Source organism: Carcharhinus amblyrhynchos, chromosome 5, assembly GCF_965287045.1.
Source record: "Carcharhinus amblyrhynchos chromosome 5, sCarAmb.v2.hapA, whole genome shotgun sequence".
NCBI classification, from domain to species: domain Eukaryota; kingdom Metazoa; phylum Chordata; class Chondrichthyes; order Carcharhiniformes; family Carcharhinidae; genus Carcharhinus; species Carcharhinus amblyrhynchos.
Window position 1 is genome coordinate 102,504,767 of NC_137328.1, and position 25,118 is coordinate 102,529,884.

Consider the following 25,118-nt stretch of genomic DNA (forward strand, 5'->3'; position numbering starts at 1 on the left):
GTTTTAGTGAGGGAAATGCAGATATTAAGACCTTTGCAGTTGAAGGTAATGACATCAATAGAGGCACAATTAAAATTAGCGATGCTCAAAAAGTGCAGGTATTTCAGAGGCATGTGGGGCTGGAGGAGATTAAAGTGCCATTAAGGAATTTGAAAAAGAGGATGTGAATTTTAGAACCAAGTCTTACTTGACTGGGAGCCGATGTAGGTCTGCGATGTTTGATGCAAGCCTCTTTATAACAGCCATTTGTTTCATAAGGTGATGGTTTGCACTGTGTTGGTCAACATGTTATGCTTAGGTGTGCCAGTGTCTGTTGCATTTGCTGCAGAGGAAGACGATTGACTGAGAAGGTGTGCGATTCACTGGTCTCCTTTTCTCTGGGCCCTTCTCTTAACCAGCTGAGCTTTTTGTTTTTGCTTGCATCTTCTAATGCCCTTCCAGTCAGCCAACCACTAGCTGTCAATGGCTCTCCCAGTTTTAAAGGTCAATATCCCCCATCTTTACATCTCACTTGCAAACTTCCTTGCAGCAGAGGATGGAAACTCAGGTGGTCGGGGTCAATTCACCCTACAGTAGAGCGCAGGCTTGGTGGACTCAGTTTGGTGTTCTTAGATTGTTGTTCCACAAACTCTTACTCAGCTTGGACATGCTGGCTGCAGTATTTGTGATGCGTGTGTCCATTTTAGCGTCAAGTGGCAGTTTGATTGTGGACTCTAGATGCAAAGCTGTCAGTATCACATTGCCAATGCTGATAAATGGCACTATAATAAAATCCTGGACCGTAGCATTTGTCTTTCTGATGTTGATAGTCAAATCAAAATCTTTATGACAAGTGGGAGATTTGCTGCTGAAGATGTTCCTCAGTATGGACTATTAGTGCTGCAGCATTGATGTGGAGCAACTCTCATGAGATTTGTCTTGAATCTCAGGTGGGCAAGAAAGAATAGTCTTCTCTCCGTTCTGATGGGTAAGTAGGCACCTTCTGTGGATGATGTGAAGGCAAATGACAGCAGCAAAGGAAAGATTATGCCAAAGAGTTGGTGCCAGGACAAAACTCTAAAGGGTTCCAATGTTGCCCCATCATAGCTGATCTTATCCTATGAAAAGGGAAACAGTTTTCAAGGGCAGCCAATTTTCTTCATTTGCTTAAATGCTTTGCCTCCACTCACATGGTCAAATATCTTGGTGAGATCGATGAAACAATATGTAGTGGTCTTCTCTGTCCATGGCATTTCTCTTGCAACTGTTGGACTGATAAATTTATGTCAATTGTTGATCTTCCAGTTCTGAAATTACACTGGAATTCTGGATAGATGTTTGCCGACATGATCTATAGCCAGACAAGGGTAGCATGGACAAAGATTTGAGTGACCTGTATCACAATCAGCACTGTGCAGTGAGAATGTTGTTCAGAGAATCATGTCAGGTTATGATCAAATCCAGCTATGCCAATAGCTGCATCTTGATGTCTCCAGAACACCTTGTGAAGTGATTTGTTCGAAAAGAAGGTCTTGGGTTACACAAAGTTCATAATAGCAGCAAAGCTCAACTCACGTCTGGCTGTTCTATTTTATCTTTCCAAGGACTCGAGGATGTTGGTTCATGGTCTGTGGCCATTTTTCTGCTGAAATCCCCCAGTATGTTCTAAATTACGTAGTCTGCTGAACTCTGTTCATACATGATCTGAAAGGGGCATTAAAAGTTTGATGAAAGTTCATCAAACTGAAGCACTAATTCTCTCTCCACAGTTGCTGATGGACCTGTTGAGTGTTTCCAGCATTTTCTGTTTTTATTTCTGATTTCTGCCATCCTCATCTTTTGATAAATGTGGGGCTTTCAATCCTAAGTAGAATAATGCTATTGGCATGTGGATCAGAGTGAATGTGCTGAGAATAACTTTTCTGCTACAACTGCTGAAGCAAAATGCATTTAAGTGTTTGCACTTGTTAGCAGTTCAGATATGTTATATATTTTGGATTAATAATACAATTGATTTTCTAAGTACGTACTAAGAAAGGTCTGCATTTCAGAGGAATAAGAGCATTGTTCTTTGCCTGCCTATACCAAAGTACTTATGTAAAATAATGAAAATCAGCATTGTGGTTAACTCGATGTCCATATTTTTGCTATTGCAGAACCTTTTGACAGAACAAACACAGCACGAGCTGTACATGAAAAATGCAAGTTTGACATGATCAAAAAGGAGTTTGTCCAGGTAAAATCTAGAAAGCTTGAGATTTTTAATGTACATTATATTCAAACAATTTAATTTTAAGGTTAAAACGAACATGATGGTTTGTCTTCATGAAATATGTTTACGGTATTTGAATTCTGAAACCAGTTATTATAAAGTATAAATTCTTCTGTACAGAGCACACCAAGATATAATCAATCTTCATTCAAAATCAGAGATAAGTGCTTTGGAGAAATTAAAGACTTGGTTTTATATAGCACCTTTAATGATCACCGAATGTCTGAATGAACTAAATCCTATTACACAGTAAATGAGCAAGTGTAAATAAAATAAAGTCAGTGGCTGCTTCCAGTTATATTATAACCAATCCACACACTTCCATCAAATCCATCTTCTTTTACCCAAAGAGTACTCATGACTATCTTCAGGGTATTATCTTCCTGAACAAGAACAGTTTTGTAGTGATAATTTTTTATTGTAGAAAAAGATTTCAGACTACTTTGCTTAGCGTTTTTTGCATTGGGCAGAACAGAAACTGGACTGAAGGAATTGAAACAAACCCCGGAGGCACATACCTGTTAGTCCTTGGAGAACAAGGAAGATTAGTACCACAACAGAAAATGCCAGAAAAACTCAGCAGGTTTGGCAGCATCTGCAGAGAGAGAAATCGAGTTGATGTTTAGAGTCAGTATGATTCTTCAGGAAGATTTGGGATTGGGCAATACAATCAAAGATGGAAGGAAAAAACAAAGGGGTAAAAATTTTTGAGGCTAGTTTTAGAAGGGCTGCAATCCAATGCCTTACCGAGAAGGTATATTGCCAGGTTGGTGAGGACGTTTCCTTAGCTGAGCAATCTGGAAATCAGGGTGTATTTTAGAATACAGGCCCAAATCTTCCCATCAGGAACTGAAACCTTATTATTATTATTCATTTATTAGTGTCATGAGTAGGCTTGCATTAACACTGCAATGAAGGTACTGTGAAAATCCCCTATTTCTGACCCTGATGAGACAAAAAATAATGCACTTACCTTTCACCGATTTTTTTTTCTGAACGATCGTCTGATGAAAGATTCTTTGCATCTGAATCAATGCAGCAAAACATGTAGGTAGGAACAGAGAATTTACATAGAAACTGCATTCCTTTTTCTAGCACTAGTTGCCATATTCTGGTAGGTAGAGTTTGAATGTACCAAAGATGCTTTGAAATCAGCTATGGAGAGAAGGGAGGTGGTGAGTATAGTAACTTGGTAAGGTGGTGGGGTAGTAGATGGGCTGCGTGTCAGGTAGGCAGATGAGTTGGGGTATTCGGGTCAGGTGGTGGGGACTAGTCAGTTCAAGTTGGGATCAAGGGAGCTGGTTGGGGCTCAAGAGGGCAAGCCCGAGCACTTTCTCAGATTGGGGATTTGTGACACAAATTTGTAACATAACATTCTTTTAGCAGTGTAGTTTAAAAAAAAAATTTCACTCAAATGTCTGTTTTCACGGTACATCTCCTGGGCCGCTCGTGAGTTCGCTCAAGTTGCCACCAACTGCCATTGTCCCATTCAGTAAATTGTGAAATTGCTAAACAGCTATAAGCAGAAGGGAATTGAAAGATGTTCTGTTAATTTTTTTTACTGCTATTGATACTTTAATGTCAATCTAATGATTTTTGCTTAATGCATTCTAAATAGAGCAGGTGAAAATTTAGGATTTCAAGTGTGAGATAAGCAAGTAATAATGAATGCAAAAGTAGTAGCCATGTAGAAACCCATAAAGTGCTTATTTTAAGATAAGTTTTAAAAAAAACCTTAATGAATTTTGAGCTAAACTGGAAAATTGGTGCTGTGCAACATGATCACTGTGGGGACGAGGATTTCTTTCTGCAGTCTTGCTGAACCCACACTCATCCCTTGTTTATCTGGCTCCCAACCCCTGCGCCTGAGCTCATGGTCCCACTAAGTCAAGTTTGAAAGAGCAAAATTGTTGCCATAGTTTTACATAGGTAATTTTACAAAACGTCAAGAGCTAAATGAAAAAAGTTGGACAATAGAGCATTTCCCCAAAAAATGGATTATTTTAAGTTGTTACTGTTAATGTTCTGAGGGTATTTAAGGAGCCGGATTCAGATTGTGTGATTTGTAACTGTGTGATTAGTTTCAGTGGCAAAGTGTACTTGTTATTTTAATCATGTATTTTAAAATATGACTTATTTCATAGATTATTTGCAGCAAGGAGGCCATTCATGTGTCCATGCTACTTCCTGCAAGAACAGCACAGCTAGAACATAAGAAATAGGAGCAGGAGTAGGCCATCTAGCCCTTCGAGCACAGTACTCCAGCTGCAGCCTCACCAATGCCCTGTACAGCCGCAGCAAGACCTCCCTACTTTTATATTCAATCCCCCTCGCCATGAAGGCCAGCATCCCATTCGCCTTCCTGACCACTTGCTGCACCTGCAAGCTGGGTTTTTGCGACTCATGCACAAGGACCCCGAGGTCCCTCTGCACCGTCGCCTGCTGCAGTTTTTCTCCACGTAAGTAATAATCCTTCCTACCATTATTCCTACCAAAATGGACCACCTCGCACTTGCCAACATTAAATTCCATTTGCCATTTCCTGGCCCATTCGCCCAGCCTATCTAGATCCTTCTGTAGACTCTCACCACCCTCCGCACAATTAGCCTTTCCACCAATTTTGGTGTCATCAGCAAATTTCGACACCCTACACTCGGTTCCCTCCTCCAGATCATCTATATAAATGGTAAATAGCTGAGGCCCCAGCACCGACCCCTGGGGCACTCCACTAGTCACCATTCGCCAATCCGAATAGCACCCATTGACCCCCACACTCTGCCTCCTATTTGACAACCAGTCCTCTATCCACGCTAACACCCTACCCCCAACTCCATGTCCCCTGACCTTCTGCAATAACCTCTTGTGAGGTACCTTGTCAAACGCCTTCTGAAAATCAAGAAAGACCACATCCACCGGCTCTCTATCCACCGCCCTAGACACATCCTCATGGAACTCCAGTAAATTTGTCAGACACAACTTCCCTTTAACGAAACCGTGCTGCGTCTGCTCTATCAAGCAGTTCCCCTCAAGATGCCTTGCTATTTCCTCCTTGATGACGGATTCTAACATTTTACCTACAACAGACATTAAACTAACAGGCCTATAATTCCCCGCCTTTTGCCTGGCACCCTTCTTAAACAACGGTGTAACATTAGCCGTTTTCCAATCTTCCGGCACTTCCCCGGAATCCAGCGACGTCTGGAAAATAACCACCAAGGCATCCACTATCACCTCCGCCATTTCTTTCAGGACCCTCGGATGCATTCCATCTAGTCCAGGGGACTTGTCCACAATCAGCCCCTCCAGTCTGTCGAGCACCACCTCTCTAGTAACAGTAATGTCATCGAGACCCTCCAGTCCTACCACCTTTCCATCTCTAACATCCGGCAAATTATTCACGTCCTCCTCCGTGAAGACAGAAACAAAAAAGTTATTCAAGACCTCAGCCATATCCCCATCCCCTACCACTAAGTCCCCCTTCTCATCCTCTAAGGGACCAACGTTCACCCTAGCCCGCCTCTTCCTTTTCATATATTTATAAAAACTCTTGCATTCCTTTTTTATATTAAGCGCTAGCCCAGCTTCATAGTTTCTCCTACCCTTCTTTAGCAACTTCTTTGTCAATCTTTGTTGACATTTAAACCTCTCCCAATCCTCTTCTCTCCCACTACTCTTAGCTACTCTAAACACCTCCGCTTTTAATTTAACACTTTCCTTCACCTCCTTCGTTATCCACGGCTTATTACCTCTCCTCCTACGGTCCTTTTTGACCATCGGAATAAATTTCTGCTGAGCACCAAGAAAGATCTCCTTAAAGATCCTCCACTGCTCCTCAGCAGACCTACCTTCCAACGTGCTCCCCCAGTCCACATTCGCCAATTCTTCTCTCATCCTACCATACTCCCCTCTGTTCAAACAAAGGATGCGTGTCCGGGAACCCACTTTCTCCTCCTCCATCTGCACCAGAAACTCCACCATACAATGATCACTCTCCCCAAGAGGATCCTTCACCGCAAGTTCCCTAATTCTACCTGCCTCGTAGCCTTATAAATATTTTTTTCTCTGATGCTTCTAAACTTCCTTTTAATGATTAAACAATTAAATCTGCTTTCACCACATTCTATAGTGGTGTAGATCCTAATCACTTGCTGCGTAGGAACGATTTTCCTTGTGTTGTTGTTCCTTCCTTTGCCAATCCCAAATTGATGTTCTCTGATTCTTGACCCTTCTGACGATGGCAACGGTTTTGCCCTTTTTTATTGAGACCTGTTGTGGTTTTTGAAAAACATCCATCAAATCTTCTCTCAAGGAGTAAGCTCCCAGCTTCTCTAATCTATCCGTACTAGTCCCTCATCCCTGGAATGATTCCCCATAAATCTTTCCTGCACCCCCTCTAAAGCCTTCACATCCTTCTTAAGGTGTTCTCAGTTGAATCATAGTTTGCAATAAATCTCCAATTGTGAATTAAATCAGGTTCTACAAGACTTGCCATCTGGCAAGAATGAAATGGGAAATTCAAAAGATTTATTAATCATTAAAAGGTAGAAAATTAGAAAGCAAAAAGCAGAGTTTTAATTAACAGTAAGAGGAAAAAGTTGAACTTGAACAGTTAAATAGACTTCTTGCTACTTTCCTTGGTTGACCAGGCCGAAGATGTGAAGTGAGAACCCAAAAATGTGGATAACATATTAACAAAAATGACCTCTCAAAACTTTATTTTATACTTGAGTTCCTCAGTAGGTGTGGGATATGATGAAGTCACTGATCACTGTCAGTTGCCCACTTAGCAAAGTTATTGGAAATAGCTAATTGTCTATAATTTGTCAATAATGAGATGAGCTAACTCTATTGGTTCTAGCTTATTTCCGCATCTCACACACATTGTCTTAATCTTAAATCAATGCCTTCCTTTAAGCTATGTCTCTTATTGTGAGCTAGTCTACAAGATGTACTGCAGCAATTCACTAAAGATCCTTAGACAGCGCCTTCCAAACCCACGACCCCATCCATCTAGGAGGGCAAGGGCAGCAGATACATGAGAACACCACCCACCTGCAAGCTCCCCTCCAAGCCATTCACCATCCTGACTTGGAAATATATCGCCTTTCCTTCACAGTGGCTGGGTCAAAATCCTGGAATTCCCTCCCTAACGGCATTGTAGGTCAACCCACAGCACATGGACTGCAGTGGTTCAAGAAAACAGCTCACCACTACCTTCTCAAGGACAACTAGGGATGGACAATAAATGCTGGCCAGCTTGCAATGCCCACATCCCGTGAATGAATAAAAAAACTACAGACTTTATATTGCAAATCATATTACCAGCCTTTCTAATACGTAAAATCAGTGCAGAAGGAAGCCATTTGGCCCATTGAGTCTGCACTGACAACAACCCCACCCACGCTCTATCTGCATCACCCCATATATTTACCTTGCTAATCCCTCTAACCTATGCATCCAGGGACACTAAGCACGGCCAATCAACCTAACCCGCAAATCTTTGGAGTGTGGGAGGAAACTGGAGCACAGAGGAAACCCACGCAGACACTGGTAGAACATGCAAACTCTGCACAGACAGTGACCCAAGCCAGAATTGAACCCAGGTCCCTGGAGCTGTGAGGCAGCAGTGCTAACCACTGTGCCATGTACATAAATTGATTACTTTTTTTAAATTACTGACAGTTAAATCACTTTTTATTTGACTAATCTGGTTGGTTTCCAACAATGTTGCATCTAGTTTAGTTTTTTAAATATCATCTAGATTACAGGCAGTTCTCAGGCTATGTCTTGAGATGGATAGAAAACTGGTTAGCAGATAGGAAGCAATGAGTTGGCATCAATGGGTCTTTTTCTGATTGGCAGTCAGTGACTAATGGGGTTCCACAGGGACCTGTACTAAGACCCCAACTGTTCACATTATATATTAATGATCTGGAAGAGGGAACTAAATATATTCTCCCCAAATTTGCAGATGATGCAAAGTTGGGTGGGAGGGTGAGCTGTGAGAAGGATACAAAGATGCTTCAGCATGATTTGGACAGGCTGTGTGTGTGTGTGTGTGTGTGTGTGTGTGTGTGTGTGTATGGGCATATGCTTGGCAGATGCAGTATAATGTGGATAAACGTGGTTATTCACTTTGGTAGCAATAATAGGAAGACAAATTATTACATGAAGGAGTATAAATTGAGAAAGGTGGATACTCGGTGAGACCTTGTGTCCTCATGCATCAGTCGCTGAAAGTAAGTGTGCAAGTACAACAGGCATATTAAAGAAGGCAAATGGTATGTTGCCCTTCATAGCAAGAGGATTTGAATATAGGGATAGGGATGTTTTACTGCAATTGTATAGGGCATTAGTGAGGCCACACCTGGAGTATCATGTGCAGTTTTGGCCACGCTAAGTTCTCCCCCAGTGTACAGTCGCTGCAATGTGGTGACTAGGGAATTTTCACAATAACTTCACTGCAGTGGTAATAAATAAACTTCAAACATTGTAAGTTGGAACCAATTTCCCCATAAGAACAAGGCTATAAATATAGGATTTGTTTCTCAACCATGGCCAGAAGCACTTACAGGCCACCCAAAACAGCTCAAGGCTCTCAAGTCTTGCCCTGTCAACTCTGAGTCAACTGTTGATGCTTCATGCCTTAACACAAGTTCTTTGGTTTGTGTCGAGAAGGTTTAATTGAGCCATTGATCAATATCAGTTGTCTGTTTAACCTTGAACAATCAGAGTGCATATAAATGCATTAAAATCATGATGTTTATGCCAAAAAAATTAACATAATAAAACACTTTGTTTCCAACCTAATTAAAGATAGAACATAGAACATTACAGCGCAGAACAGGCCCTTCGGCCCACGATGTTGCGCCGACCAGTTAAAAAAAAAAACAACAACAATGACCCACTAACCTAAACCAATCCCTTTTCGTCCATTAACCTGTCCACAGACCTCTTAAACGCCCCCAAACTAGGCGCATTTACAACTGCAGCAGGCAGGGCATTCCAATCCCTCACCACCCTCTGGGTAAAGAACCTACCCCTGACATCTGTCCTATAACTACCCCCCCCTTAGTTTAAAGCCATGCCCCCTTGTGCTAGATTTTTCCATCAGAGGAAAAAGGCTATCACTATCCACCCTATCTAAACCTCTAATCATCTTATATGTTTCAATAAGATCCCCTCTTAGCCGCCTTCTTTCCAGCGAAAACAACCCCAAATCCCTCAGCCTCTCCTCATAGGATCTCCCCTCCATACCAGGCAACATCCTGGTAAACCTCCTCTGCACCCTCTCCAAAGCCTCCACATCCTTCCTGTAATGTGGGGACCAGAACTGCACACAATACTCCAAGTGCGGCCGCACCAGAGTTGTGTACAGTTGCAACATAACGCTACGACTCCTAAATTCAATCCCCCTACCAATAAACGCCAAGACACTGTATGCCTTCTTAACAACCTTATCTACTTGATTCCCAACTTTCAGGGATCTATGTACACATACACCTAGATCCCTCTGCTCCTCCACACTATTCAAAGTCTTCCCGTTAGCCCTATACTCAACACATCTGTTATTCCTACCAAAGTGAATTACCTCACATTTCTCTGCATTAAACTCCATCCGCCACCTCTCGGCCCAGCTCTGCAACCTGTCTAAGTCTTCCTGCAAACTATGACACCCTTCCTCACTATCTACCACACCTCCGACTTTGGTGTCATCAGCAAATTTACTGATCCACCCAACTATACCCTCATCCAGATCATTAATAAAAATCACAAACAGCAGTGGCCCCAACACAGATCCCTGAGGCACACCACTTGTAACCGAACTCCATGATGAATATTTACCGTCAACCACTACCCTCTGTCTCCTATCCGCTAGCCAATTCCTAATCCAGTTCCCTAGATCACCCCCAATCCCATACATCTGCATTTTGTGCAGAAGCCTACCATGGTGAACCTTATCAAACGCCTTACTAAAATCCATATACACCACGTCCACTGCCTTACCCCCATCCACCTCTTTGGTCACTTTCTCAAAAAACTCAATAAGGTTAGTAAGGCGCGACCTACCCGCCACAAAACCATGCTGACTATCTCCAATCAACTCATTACTCTCCAAATAACTATAAATCCTATCCCTAATAATTTTTTCCAAAACCTTGCCCACAACAGAAGTGAGACTCACCGGTCTATAATTCCCGGGGAAGTCTCTGTTCCCCTTCTTAAACAATGGGACAACATTCGCTAACCTCCAATCATCTGGTACTATACCAGAGGCCAACGACGACCTGAAGATCAGAGCCAGAGGCTCTGCAATCACTTCTCTTGCCTCCCAGAGAATCCTGGGGTAAATCCCATCCGGACCAGGGGACTTATCTATTTTCAGACCCTCCAGAATATCCAGCACATCCTCCTTATCAACTGTAACACTGTCAATTCTACTCCCCTGCAACCCAGTGTCCTCCTCAGCTATATCCATGTCCCCCTGCGTGAACACCGAAGAGAAATATTGGTTCAATGCTTCACCAATCTCCTCCGGTTCCACACATAACTTCCCTCTGCCGTCTATAACTGGCCCTAACCTTGCCCTAACCAACCTTCTGTTCTTGACATACCTATAGAACGCCTTAGGATTCTCCTTAACCCTATCAGCCAAAGTCTTCTCATGTCCTCTTTTAGCCCTTCTTAGCTCGCTCTTCAACTCCCTCCTAGCCAATCTAAAGCTCTCTAGTGCACTATCCGAGTGCTCACGTCTCATCCGAACATAAGCCTCCTTTTTCTTTTTAACCAACGAATCAACTTTTTTGGTGCACCACGGTTCCCTAGCCTTACCAATTCCACCTTGCCTGACAGGGACATACCTATCACAGACTCGCAGTAGCTGCTCCTTGAAAAAACTCCACATTTCGGACGTTCCCAATCCCTGTAATCTCCTAGTCCAACCTATGTTTCCTAATTCTCTCCTAATAGCCTCATAATTACCCTTCCCCCAGCTAAAACCACTGGCCCGAGGTTCATGCCTATCCCTTTCCATCACTAAGGTGAACGTAACTGAATTGTGGTCACTATCACCAAAATGCACACCAACTTCCAAATCCAACACCTGATCTGGCTCATTTCCCAGCACCAAATCCAACATAGCCTCACCTCTAGTTGGCCTATCTACATACTGAGTCAAAAAACCTTCCTGCACACTTTGCACAAAAACTGACCCCTCTAACGAGCTAGAGCTATAACAATTCCAATCAATATTAGTAAAGTTAAAATGGCTCAACCTGTCCAGTTATATGAATGGGCAGCATAGAATGTCAGTATGCAAATATGAACGTGTTGACATGGTGTCCTAAAGTTGAAATGGACTCTCTAAAGCCTAAATTGGGTGTCAACTTGTAACCATCATAACTTGAATATAGTAAAGCTGAGGACTGCCTGTAGTTCAAAATGTCTTCCAATCACATTTGTTTTATGGGGAGAAAGCAGGAAAGTGGAACTGATCCACTTCAGATCAGCCATGATCTTACTGAATGGCGGGACAGACTCGAAGGCCTAGATGGCCTACTCCTGCTCCTATTTCTTATGTTCTTATGTTTGCTATGCTAAATAATATATCTGCTCTGACTATAAAAATGGTCGTCGCACTTAAAATATTAATTTTTAAAACTTCCAACAATGTGTGCCCTGAGTTGAGGCCAAAGCAGTGTTTTATAATAGTTTGTCATAACCACTTAACTTTTGGATACTTTGCCTCAGTTTATAAATTGCAAGGTCCTGTTTGCCTTATTAGCTGATTTCTCAACTTCTCTTCTTTTAATGATTGGTACATGTATATCTTCGGGTTTTCTGTTCCTGTACTCCCCTTATATCCTTTATTTTACATTGTCTCTGTTCTTCCTACCAAAGTGCATTGTTTCACACTTCATTTGTTACATGTTTGCACATGCCACCAGCCTGTGTCCTCTTCAAATTTATCATGATCCTCTGTGGTTTACAATACTTCCAGTTTTGTGATATTTACATGTTTTGAAATAGTGCCTTGCAGACCAAGCCTAGGGATTAATGGTTATCAAGAAGGCAGTGATCTAATGCAGACCTATGGAGAGCCATACAGTGACCTTCCTTCAGGCAGAAATGTGACCATTCACAGTTTGTCACTCAGCCAACTTCGTATCCATGCTGCCACTATCCCTTTTACTCCAGGCTTCGAGAAATCCAATTATGCAGCACATTATAAAAAGCCTTTTGAGACTCCATGTGAAACTCATCAACCCCTCTTGTCACCCCATCACAAAACTCAATCAAATAAGTTAAACGTGATTTTCTCTTAGCAATTCCTTGTTGTCTCTTAATTAATCCACACTTGTTCCCTGAATTATGATTTCGTAAAGCTTTCCCACCATCAAGGTTAAACTGATTTGCCTATGGTTGCTGGCTTTATCCTTGCACATTTTTGAACAGGGGTGTAACATTTACAATTCTCCAATTCTGGCTCCACCTCTACATCTAAAATGGATTGGAAGGTTATGGCAGTACAGCCAGCTTTTCTAATATCTCTGCTTTTTAGCTCAGTCAGCATTTCAATTGCCTCATCTTGACTCTGATTTTAATTGCATCTGCCGTTACCAAAGAAGAATATGCTGAGTATCAATTTAGTGTCTCTGAGCTTGAATCTCCTTTTTCATCCCTAATTGGCTGCAACACTCCTATTGCTATCCTTGCACTATTTTATGCCTATAAAAGACCTTTGGATTTTCTTTTTTTGTTAGCTGCCAATCTCCTCTTAAACTCACTTTTTGCCCCTCATTTTCTTTTTCACGTCTCCCCTGAACCTTCTATATTTATTCTTGTTCTCCATTGGATTATCAGCCTGAAATCTGTCATGTGCACCCTTTTTTCTGCTTCATTCACCAAGGATCATTCATAAGAACATAACGTAAGTAATAATCCTTCCTACCATTATTCCTACCAAAGTGGACCACCTCACACTTGCCAACATTAAATTCCATTTGCCATTTCCTGGCCCATTCGCCCAGCCTATCTAGATCCTTCTGCAGACTTTCCACACCCTCCACACAATTTGCCGTTACCCCAATCTTGGTGTCATCAGCAAATTTCGACACTCTACACTCGGTTCCCTCCTCCAGATCATATATATAAATGGTAAAAAGCTTTGGTTGCCCTTCTTTTCCACCTCCTGGTGGTGAGTGTATGTCATTTGTATGCAAATTATCTCTTTAAAGATGACCAGCAAATTGTTCCTTTTAGAGAAATGCCCGTTTAGAAAACTGGCAAATGTCGTACTCAAATCTTCATAATGTATGGTGCAGGAAGGGGTTAAGATTTTAGTGCATTCTATTTCGATTCTTACCTTTCAGGCAAAATAATCCTAAAATACACAATCCAGAATTTACACATGTAAGGCATGGAAAATAAATGGAGGAGAATATCAATGTCAAAAACAAAAAACATTGTATTTACCTCTTTAAGAATTCTGAGGGAGTGCTTAGAAGGGAGTTGTGGGCCAGCAAGCTTTAAATCAGCGCCAGGTTTAAAAGGAGGCCTGGTATAGACAGCGGGCAGCGGAGTGAGGGGGAGCAGAGTGAGCTATTAGGGCTTAATATCAAAAGGGCTTGAGAGAAAAAGGGCCAGGTAAGTTTGTGTGGAAATTTTCAATACTACTACAGTGAATATGGAGGGGCGTGTGATGTGTTGTTTCTGCATGATGTGGGAACTGATGGACCCCAGGGTCCTTCCCGGTGACCATGTCTGCAGTAAGTGCAGGTTGCTGGAGGAGCTCCAGCTCAAGGTAAATGAGCTGGCCTCTGAGCTACAGACGCTGAGGCTCACCGGGGGAGAGAGGGCGCCATTGTCAATGGGGTGCAAGTGACATCCACCCCCCCCCCCACCGAGACTAGCTAACTCTAAGGGTCAGGAACAAGAGGGGGCTGCTGAGAGGAGGAAGGGGGGTGGGGAGAGGAGGAAGGAGGGTGGGGAGCAGAGGCCTCAGCCTCTCAATCTGCATAACAGGTTTGAGGTTCTTGCTTCCAGTCTGGACATTTGAGGTTCTTGCTTCCAGTCTGGACGAGGACGAGGGAGGTGAGGTTGGTGAGCAAACTGCACACGGTACAGTGATGCAGCAGGACATAGGCAAAGAGAAGGTGAAAAGGAACGTAGCAGTGATTGGGGATAGTGGGGTGAAGGGTATTGACCTTTGTCACAATGACAAAGTGCACAGAAGGGTGTGTTGTCTGCCTGGTGCTTGGGTCCAGGATGTCGCATCTGGGCTGCAGAGGAACCTGGAGTGGGAGGGTGAGAATCCGGTCGTTGTGGTACATGTGGGTGCCAACGACGTAGGCAAAATGCGCACTGAGGATCTGGGGAGGGAGTATAAAAAGCTGGGAATGGAATTAAAAAGTAGAACCGACAAGGTGATTATCTCTGGGCTACTGCCTGAACCGAGTGCAGACGGGCGTAAGGTTGATAGGATTAAGGAAGTGAATGGGTGGCTCAGGGATTGGTGTGGGAGGAATGGGTTTGAATTTATGGGGCATTGGCACCAGTATTGGGGTAGGTGGGACCTGTTCGGGCGGGATGGGGTGGGTCTGAACCGTGCTGGGACCAGAGTGCTGGCGAATAGAGTAAAGAGGACTGTAGACAGGGCTTTAAACTAATTGGGGGGGGGGTGGTGGGAGGGTGCGAGGGTAGGTGACATTACGGGGTCTAAAGTTAAGGAGAGGGTACAGGTAAGAGAAGAGGCCAAGGATGTCCCAATAATAAAGGGAGTAGGGGGCGTGAGTATGGCTGGTGGCGTTACGGCAAATCGGGTCCAGGTGAAGGCTGGGATGAAAGCACTTTATCTGAATGCACGAAGCATTCGGAATAAAGTGGATGAGCTGGTGGCGCAGATCAGCACAAATGGATGTGGTCTGGTGGCCATTACAGAGACGTGGCTGCAAGGTGACAGGGACTGGGAGCTGAATGTCCAGGGGTATCAAGTGTTTAGGAAGGATAGGCGGGAGGAAAAAGGGGGGGGTGTAGCTCTGCTGATTAAGGATAGCATCAGGGTGGTAGCAAGGGATGATATTGGAGCCAAGGAGCAGAAAGCGGAATCGTTGTGGGTAGAGATTAGGAACAGCAAAGGGAGGAAGACGCTGGTGGGTGTCGTCTATAGGCCCCCGTATAATGATCTGGAGGTGGGGCGGGCTGTTAACGCGCAAATAAGTGCGGCGTGCAGGAATGGGACGGCCGTAGTTACGGGGGATTTCAATCTACATATAGATTGGTCGACCCATGTTGGACGCGGTGGGCTCAAGGAGGAGTTCTTGGAATGCTGCTGGGATAGTTTCCTCGAACAGTGTGTGTTGGAGCCGACGAGGGAGCGAGCTATCTTGGATCTGGTGTTATGTAATGAGGCGGGTAGAATTAGGGACCTTGCGGTGAAGGATCCTCTTGGGGAGAGTGATCATTGTATGGTGGAGTTTCTGGTGCAGATGGAGGAGGAGAAAGTGGGTTCCCGGACGCGCATCCTTTGTTTGAACAGAGGGGAGTACGGTAGGATGAGAGAAGAATTGGCGAATGTGGATTGGGGGAGCGCGTTGGAGGGAAGGTCTGCTGAGGAGCAGTGGAGGATCTTTAAGGAGATCTTTCTTGGTGCTCAGCAGAAATTTATTCTGATGGTCAAAAAGGACAGTAGGAGGAGAGGTAATAAGCCGTGGATAACGAAGGAGGTGAAGGAAAGTGTTAAAAGCGGAGGCATTTAGAGTAGCTAAGAGTAGTGGGCGAGAAGAGGATTGGGAGAGGTTTAAATGTCAACAAAGATTGATAAAGAAGGGTAGGAGAAACTATGAAGCTGGGCTAGCGCTTAATATAAAAAAGGATAGCAAGAGTTTTTATAAATATATGAAAAGGAAGAGGCTGGCTAGGGTGAACGTTGGTCCCTTAGAGGATGAGAAGGGGGACTTAGTGGTAGGGGATGGGGATATGGCTAAGGTCTTGAATAACTTTTTTGTTTCTGTCTTCACGGAGGAGGACGTGAATAATTTGCTGGGTGTTAGAGATGGAAAGGTGGTAGGACTGGAGGGTCTTAATGACATTACTGTTACTAGAGAGGCGGTGCTCGACAAACTGGAGGGGCTGATTGTGGACAAGTCGCCAGGACCGGATGGAATGCATCCGAGGGTTCTGAAAGAAATGGCGGAGGTGATAGTGGATGCCTTGGTGGTTATTTTCCAGACGTCGCTGGATTCCGGGGAAGTGCCGGAAGATTGGAAAACGGCTAATGTTACGCCATTGTTTAAGAAGGGTGCCAGGAAAAAGGCGGGGAATTATAGGCCTGTTAGTTTAATGTCTGTTGTAGGTAAAATGTTAGAATCCGTCATCAAGGAGGAAATAGTGAGGCATCTTGAGGGGAACTGCTTGGTAGAGCAGACGCAGCACGGTTTCGTTAAAGGGAAGTTGTGTCTGACAAATTTACTGGAGTTCTATGAGGATGTGTCTAGGGCAGTGGATAGAGGAGAGCCAGTGGATGTGGTCTTTCTTGATTTTCAGAAGGCGTTTGACAAGGTACCGCACAAGAGGTTATTGCAGAAGGTCAGGGGACATGGAGTTGGGGGTAGGGTGTTAGCGTGGATAGAGGACTGGTTGTAAAATAGGAGGCAGAGAGTGGGGGTCAATGGGTGCTGTTCGGATTGGGGGATGGTGACTAGTGGAGTGCCCCAGGGGTCGGTGCTGGGGTCTCAGCTATTTACCGTTTATATAGATGATCTGGAGGAGGGAACCGAGTGTAGGGTGTCGAAATTTGCTGATGACACCAAAATTGTTGGAACGGCAAATTGTGCGGAGGGTGTGGAGAGTCTGCAGAAGGATCTCGATAGGCTGGGCGAATGGGCCAGGAAATGGCAAATGGAATTTAATGTTGGCAAGTGTGAGGTGGTCCACTTTGGTAGGAATAATGGTAGGAAGGATTATTACTTACGTGGCGAAAAACTGCAGCAGGCGACGGTGCAGAGGCACCTTGGGGTCCTTGTGCATGAGTCGCAAAAACCCAGCTTGCAGGTGCAGCAGGTGGTCAAGAAGGCGAATGGGATGCTGGCCTTCATAGCGAGGGGGATTGAATATAAAAGTAGGGAGGTCTTGCTGCGGTTGTACAGGGCATTGGTGAGGCCGCAGCTGGAGTACTGTGTGCAGTTTTGAGCGCCGTACTTACGCAAGGATATTTTGGCCTTGGAAGGAGTGCAGAGGAGGTTTACTAGGCTGATGCCGGAGTTGAGGGGGTTGAGCTATGAGGAGAGGCTGAATAAATTAGGCTTGTACTCGTTAGAGTTTAGAAGAATGAGGGGAGATCTCATTGAGACGTATAAGATGATGAATGGGATGGATAGGATAGAGGTGGAGAGACTCTTCCTGCTCAGAAAGGATAGTAGGACTAGGGGGCACAGCCTCAAGATAAAGGGGGAACAGTTTAGAACGGAGTTGAGGAGGAACTTCTTCACTCAAAGGGTGGTGAATCTCTGGAATTCTCTGCCCGTTGAAGTGATGGAGGCTGCCTCGCTAAATATTTTTAAGACGCGGGTTGATGGGTTTTTGATAAGAGAGGGGATTACGGGTTATGGGGAGAGGGCGGGAATGTGGAACTGAGCCACGACAGATCAGCCATGATCTTATTGAATGGCGGGGCAGGCTCGAAGGGCTAGATGGCCTACTCCTGCTCCTATTTCTTATGTTCTTATGTTCTTAACATAAGCCATTTTGTAGTGCAGTATGTGGTAGAAAGTTTTCAATTTTCACATTTTATTTGATGAATGTTCTGGCATTTTGAGCCCCACTGTAATTTTGTCTTTTTAGCCAAAATATTTGATAGTTATGGAGGAGTGAACAGTCTGTAAATCCAGGTTGTGGGAGTACAGTTCTGGCCCAACACCACCGGCACAGATAGCTAGTTTTGAGCTGCTAGATCTGTTAATCTATGCCATTGAGCTTGGTGCGGTAGCAGACATTTCAAGTTGTCCTCCTTGTGGAGATGAGATGATCACTTCTACTTATTCTTTCTTGGATAAGTGCAACAGAGATAGATTAGTGACATTGACGTTCTCGTAGGCTGCCGCAAACCCAGTCTGACAACTAAATAATTCAAAACTTGGTTCGTTGTCTATCTACCAGGTTACTCTTGGTGATTGAAATTCCCAATGTAGTACTTTCTTGTGTCCTTGCTACCCTCAATGTTTCCTCTGACTCTAACTGATGTTCAATATGGAGAACTGATTCAGTAGTGAACGGTAATCAGCAAGTATTCTTACCAATGATAGGCTGACTTTAGAACCATGGTTAATTATTTATAGGGTCACTCAGCATCTCAACTGCCAGGGCTAGGATTGAGGATTGGCCTGAGGTTTCCAGAAATTGAAGATCAATCTCCAAGACACTGCTGTGTGTAACACTGGAGAAAAATTGTCAGGTCACCAAAAGTAGATTATTTTTGTCTTTCTCTTTACCCAATACCTCTTTTTACCTCGGATGGTGATGGCTAACACAAGGGGACATAGCTTTAAATTAAGGGGTGGTAATTATAGGACGGATGTCAGAGGTAGGTTCTTTACTCGGAGAGTGGTAAGGTTGTGGAATGCCCTGCCGGCAGCAGTTGTGGACTCGCCAACTTTAAGGGCGTTCAAATGGTCAGTGGATAGGCATATGGATAACATTGGAATAGTTTAGGTTAGAGGGTCATTAGATTGGTTCCACTGGTCGGCGCAACATCGAGGGCCGTAGGGTCTGTACTGCGCTGTTGTGTTCTAATATAAAAATATTGAAAATTTGTTGGGGGGGGGGGAGGTAATTTAGTTGACAGTCAAGCATTATCCAATTAAATAATAATTTTTTGTGTTTTCTAAATGGTGTAGGAAGGCAGTGGATCACGTGGATGAAAGTGTTTTTGACTTGTGGCAAGAGTGTGGGGTCAAGTCATGTGATTAAACCTCTAAAAATATGTTTAATCACAGTTGCGAACCATCTAGGAGGGGTACCATTTTGTCCCACCTCATGGGTCTCTGTCGTCTGGATGGAACAAAATATGCTATGGTTGCTGATCGAGGAGAATGGGGCATTAGTTGATGGATATAATTCTGAGAGTATGATTATCAGATTGGTGCTCAACTTGTCTGTGTGATACTCCTCCCAGCTTTGGCATTAGTTCCCTGATGATAAGGAAGGATCAACTGAGCAGCCAAGTGGCTTACTAAGTGATTTCATAGGACAATTAAATGTTTGTCACATTGTTGATGGTTTGGAAATTAAATATAGGCTGAAGCAGGTAAGGATGGGAAATTTCCTTCCCTAAAAGACATTCATGAATCAGTTACACTTTTATGTTAACCCAGTAACTTGCAATTGGGTTTGCGGCAGCCTACGAGAATGTCAATGTCACTATCTATCTGTGTTGCACTTCTACTTATCCAAGAAAGCATCCATGAAAGCATAAGTGATCATCACATCTCCACACTGAGGAGATATCTACTATTGCACCAAGCTCAATGGCATAGATTAACAGATCTAGCATCTCAAAACTAGCTATCTGTGCCAGAGGTGTTGGGCCAGAACTGTACTCCCACAATCTGGATTTACATACTGTTCACTCCTCCATAACTATCAAATATTTTGGCTAAAAAGACAAAACTACAAAATAATCAAGAGCCATACACGAACAACTGGGCTTTCAATCAACTAATTTAGCAAAATATATCAGAAGAGTAATAGAATACTTGGTTTCTGATTTGTATTTTGAAACCATTTTTAAAATGATTTTCAAAAGTGTGGCATAATGCCAGCTTTGGCATTAGTTCCCTGATGATGAGGAAGGATCAACTGAGCTGGTTGTGCACTTTTTGTCAGATGCTTTGATGCAGCCAAGTGGCTTACTAAGTGATTTCATAGGACAATTAAATGTTTGTCACATAGTTGAGGGTCTGGAAATTATAAAAAGGCTGAAGCAGGTAAGGATGGGAAATTTCCTTCCCTAAAAGACATTCATGAATCAGTTATACTTTTATGTTAACCCAATAACTTGCAAAGTGTTTATCAATGTAACATGGTTTGTCTCAATGGATTTCAATTGGTATCACATTTCTGTTTAATATTTAATGAATTCTGTTTGTGTAGGGTCCATTATCTGGTGCGAAAATGAACCAATTAAGTTCTTGCAACAAACTCACGATTTTGCAGTGGCTTTTTCTAACCACTGTTCATAATTTAACAGAATTTTATGTTTCAATTTCACAACTTGCTATAGTGGGGAGGCTCGAACTTCCAATGTCTACCACCGTACTATTGTGCATAAGTTGATCATGTTTTTAATAACAGCATAGAATGTATGTAAGATGCAGTGATTCACTTTTGATTTCTTTTTTTAGTCATGGCACAGGCTTAAAGATAAGAGAGACTTGTTCAGCATCCTACCTGCAGCAGCGGCGACAGAGTGTGGGGGAAGATGACGGACTGTCTACTAGCAGGTGCTGTCTTGAAGAAAAGTGGAAATCCTATTGCAAACAAACACTGATGCTTCCACCAATGGAAGGATTTCGTCTGGCAGTGATGATTTCATTTAAAATGATTTATAAAGTTTTTTTTGTCTTTTATGTGGCAACAAAAACTATGGATTTTTTTGTCTTCTTTGTTTCCTGCATTTGTCGCAACAAGCTGGCAATGAAGCCTACGTAATAAGAACACTGAAAAATAGAATCCTAGAATTAAGGACAGATGATTATTAAAACAAGGTCTTCTTTTGAAAGATACTTCTGAATCCTCAAAGATAAAACATTTACTTAAGTGATTTTAATGGATTTGCTGCAAAGTTCGGTCTGTGCAATTTGGTAAGGGATAAGGAAGTGGGAAGAATACAAGAAATGGTAAATAATGGAATGTTTAGCAAATACACCCATCTCAATTGCACTATATTGAATGGTGGCAGGGCTATCATTTGCAGTGTTATAACTGTACTAAACTTTCACTTTTGTGTTGAAAGGTGTCCTGCTCCATTTGAACAATAATTGCTGCCTCCTTTTGCAGAATGAGAATATATATTTATCCATTTCTCCCCATCATTGTGACTTGATGTACCATATACTGAGCAAATATGTTTTCATATTTCAGTCCTTTGTTCTTAGACATCAAATAAAACTTAATTCCAGCATCTAATTCCAGCCATCTAAATCATCCTATATTTACTATAAGTAAAAAAAATTAGAAAATACATCTTGTAGGATGCTAAGCAAAATGTTGGTGAAAGATGAGGTTTTTTCAGTTTATTTATTAAACCATTCTAGAGGCCAAATTCAAAAAGTGCTGTCGTTTTAAGTAATGAACTTGTTACTTTTTATGTTTATTGTTGTCTAAGTTTATTGTATAAAGTACAGAAATCAGTTTTTGCTATGTTCTATATATCATTTTTCTTTTGAAATTCCCTTTTGTATTTTGTATATTGTCTAAATTTAAATAAAGTTCGCATATGGAAAAAAACTTTACTGAATCAAGCATTTACAGTGAAATATTGTATACTTTTACATAGTTATTGATTCAATCGCCAACCTGCTGTAATTGGAACCTGATGCTAGCATTTTTGAATTTGATGTTTGCATGTACTTCGGCTCAATATCATGAGACAACTTGCATCATGTTATGAATGGAAAAAAAAAGTAAGTTTAGGGTCCCACAAGGATTAATCTGCAGTATTCATTATATTTGCACAGTCACAGATCCAATTATTTTGCTGCAGAATAGACTGAAATCAGTGTTGCACTGGTTTACTTGGTAACATTGCAGTACAAGCTTTATGCAGTTTGCATGGCCTCACCTAATTCGAAAAGCTTTCCAATTTGATTCAACATTAAATTTGTAGCTGCTTTATAAATGGAACTAAAAGTTTTATACTATTTCAGGATCATGTTACCATTTCAGATTTCTATCCTTAAATATTTTGTGATTAAATTATTTTTATTTTTTACAGAAGAATGCAAGTAAAGAGAGGCCAAATCATCCGCACAATTGATTCAAGCCAAGACCATAGTATTAAGTTAAGAAGGTTGCAATTATCTTTACATGCTTATGCAAAGGATGGCTAATGAAGGTTAGGCAATGAATATAATGTTGACAAAATCACATCTAATTGAAGATAATGGAAACAGCATGTAAAGATAATGAAGGAAAAGTTTAAATTCGTCACTGATCAGTTGAAATTCCTTGAGTTAGTGTAATAAGTAAATGAGATGTTTTAAAAATAATCTCAAATCATTGACTTAAGTATTTTTAAATCTAACATTCTAAAAACATAAGTATAATGTGTGAAAACCAAACTTTGTGAATGTTCTCATGTTTGTTTATTATAGAAATATATAATGTCTGGTTAGCAAAGCACATTTTCGCACAATTATTTGGCCTCATTTGGTATAGAAGTCATTCAGGGGTAAGAGAGATTAATTAGTAGGTTTATTGTTGCGGCCATTCCTTATTAACTTGTCTGGACCAAGTGATTTCCATAAAATGGTATGAATTACACTGTAAATAAATAAATATTTCTGATACACTGTTCTACTGTTGTTAATTGCAAGTTTTACTTTGTTTTTCTCGAGGGAGTGTACTTCCCTATAGTTTTTACTGCCCCAAAGCCAGCTTCTATAGATCAGTGCAGACTTCATTTGAACCACAGTTTGATCAAATGTGATTAGTATGTTATGTTGCTGGGCAAGCAGCAAGCCTTTTTACTGTATACTGGAAAGAGTATAGCTTAATCCCATACCTTCCTGACTCTATAATCAAGAGCCATACATTTAACAACTGGGCTTTCGAACAACTAATTTAGCAAAATATATCAGAAGGGTAATAGAATACTTGATTTGTGATTTGCATTTTGAAACCATTTTTAAAATAATTTTCAAAAGTGTGGCATATTCTGCAGTAAGTTTCATCAATAGTTTTATTCTTTCATGGGATGTAAGTATCACAGACAAGGTCACTATTTTGTGGTTCATCCCTAATTGAGCTAGAGAAGGTAGTGGTGAACAGCTTTCTTGAACTGCTGCACTTCATCTGGTGTAGATATACCCACAATGAGCAGAGGAAAGGGAGTTCCAGAATTTTGATGCAGCAACAGTGATATAGTTCCAAGTCAAGGTGGTATGTGACTGGGAGAGGAACTTGCGTGTAGTGATGTTCCAACGTATCTGCAGTTTGTGTGTGTTTAGGTGGTAGAGGTCATGAGTTTAAAACTGCTGCCATAGAAACTTTGAGTTGCTACAAATATATCTTGTATGCAGGGCACAAAGCTGCCATGATGTGTCACTGGCGGCGAGAGTGAATTTTTAAGGTGGTGAATTGTCTTGGTTAGGGTTGAGCTTCTTGAGTGTTGTTCGAGCTGCTTACCTCCAGGTAAGTGGCAAATATTCCATCATACTTCTGACTTGTGCTTTGTAAATGGTGGACAGGCTTAGGTAGGTTTCCAATGCAGAATTTCCTGCCTCTGATCTTTTGTAGCCACAGTATTTTTATGGCTAGTCCAGTTCAGTTTCTAATCAATGGAACACACCTATGTTGATGGTGGGGGTTCAGTGATGGTAAAGTTGTTGAATGTCATGGGAAAATAGTTCCGTTCTCTTGTTAGAGATGAGCATCGCACAGCACTTGTGTGGCATGATTGTTACTTGCCATTTATCAGCTCCAGCCTGAACAAAATTCATGTCCATATGCAGCAAAACCTGGATAGCTTCAGTTATCTGAGAAGGCACAAATGGTGCTAAGCATTGTGCAATTATCAGCAGACATCTCCATTCTGACCCTATGATGGAGATGAAGTCATTAAAGGAGCAGTGGAAGATGTTTGGGCATTGGGCATTACCCTCGTGAACTCCAGCAATGTCCTGGGGTTGAGATCATTGTTCTCCAGCAACCACAACCATTTTCCTTGGTGTTAATTTTGATTATTTAGTGGACAGTTTTTCTCAATTCCCATTTTTCTAGGGCTCTTTGATACCACAATTGGTCAAATGTTGACCTGATCTCAAGTGTAGGCACTCACCACACTTCAAAATAGCTCTTTTGCCCAGTTTGGACCATAACTAATGAGTTCAGGAGCTGAGTAGCTGTGGTAAAACCCAAATCAGGCACTGATAAACAGTTTATTATTGTACAAGTGATGCTTGATACCACTATCAATGACACCTTCCATCATTTTAATCAAGCGTAGACTGACTAGATGGTAATTCATCAGATTAGAATTGTCCTTTTGGTCGTGACATTCCAGGGCAATTTTCCAATTGTTGAGTAGATGAGTTTTTAAAGTAAAGTTTATTTATTAGTGTCACAAGTAGGCTTACGTTAACACTGCAATTAAGTTACTGTGAAAATCCCCTAGACGCCACACTCCAGCACCTGTTCGGGTACACTGTGGGAGGAAACCGAAGCATCGGGAGGAAACTCATGCAGACAGGGGGAGAATGTCTGTATGATGTCTGCACAATGACCCAAGATGGGAAGCAAACTTGGGTCACTAGCACTGTGAGGCAGCAGTGCTAACCACTGTGCCCCCGTGCTGCTTCATGTGACCATATGCTGAGTGCTTTGGAACAATTTTCAAATAGTGCCTGAAATGGAACTGCTGCTGTGCTGATCTATTGGAACAGTTTCGAATCCCGAACCTCATTCCTAAGTGCCAAGTAGGATGCTGATCCAACTTGCTGGTTTGAGATGAGCTGAATGGGGAGGTAATCCCTTGAAGATTGGAATGTGTATTTTTTGTGTTCCCATGAACTTTTGGAACTAGCTTGCTAGCATTGGCAAGTTTGCTTCAAGAAGAACCTTGTTTCCCCCTTTTTTCCCTGCCCAAGAAGGA

The 25,118-nt window shown here is 42.2% G+C and overlaps 1 protein-coding gene across 1 annotated transcript in view; it reads left to right on the forward strand.

The window, feature by feature from the left end:
* Nucleotides 1-21,769, forward strand: part of tent2 (terminal nucleotidyltransferase 2) — a 78,266-nt gene extending 56,497 nt beyond the window's left edge. Inside the window, exons 14-15 of the mRNA XM_080189347.1 lie at nucleotides 2,136-2,215; nucleotides 20,650-21,769. Of these exons, the coding sequence (XP_080045473.1) occupies nucleotides 2,136-2,215; nucleotides 20,650-20,730 (161 nt within the window). The 3' untranslated portion in view covers nucleotides 20,731-21,769. The remainder of the gene's footprint in view (nucleotides 1-2,135; nucleotides 2,216-20,649) is intronic.
* The last annotated feature ends 3,349 nt before the right edge of the window (nucleotides 21,770-25,118 follow it).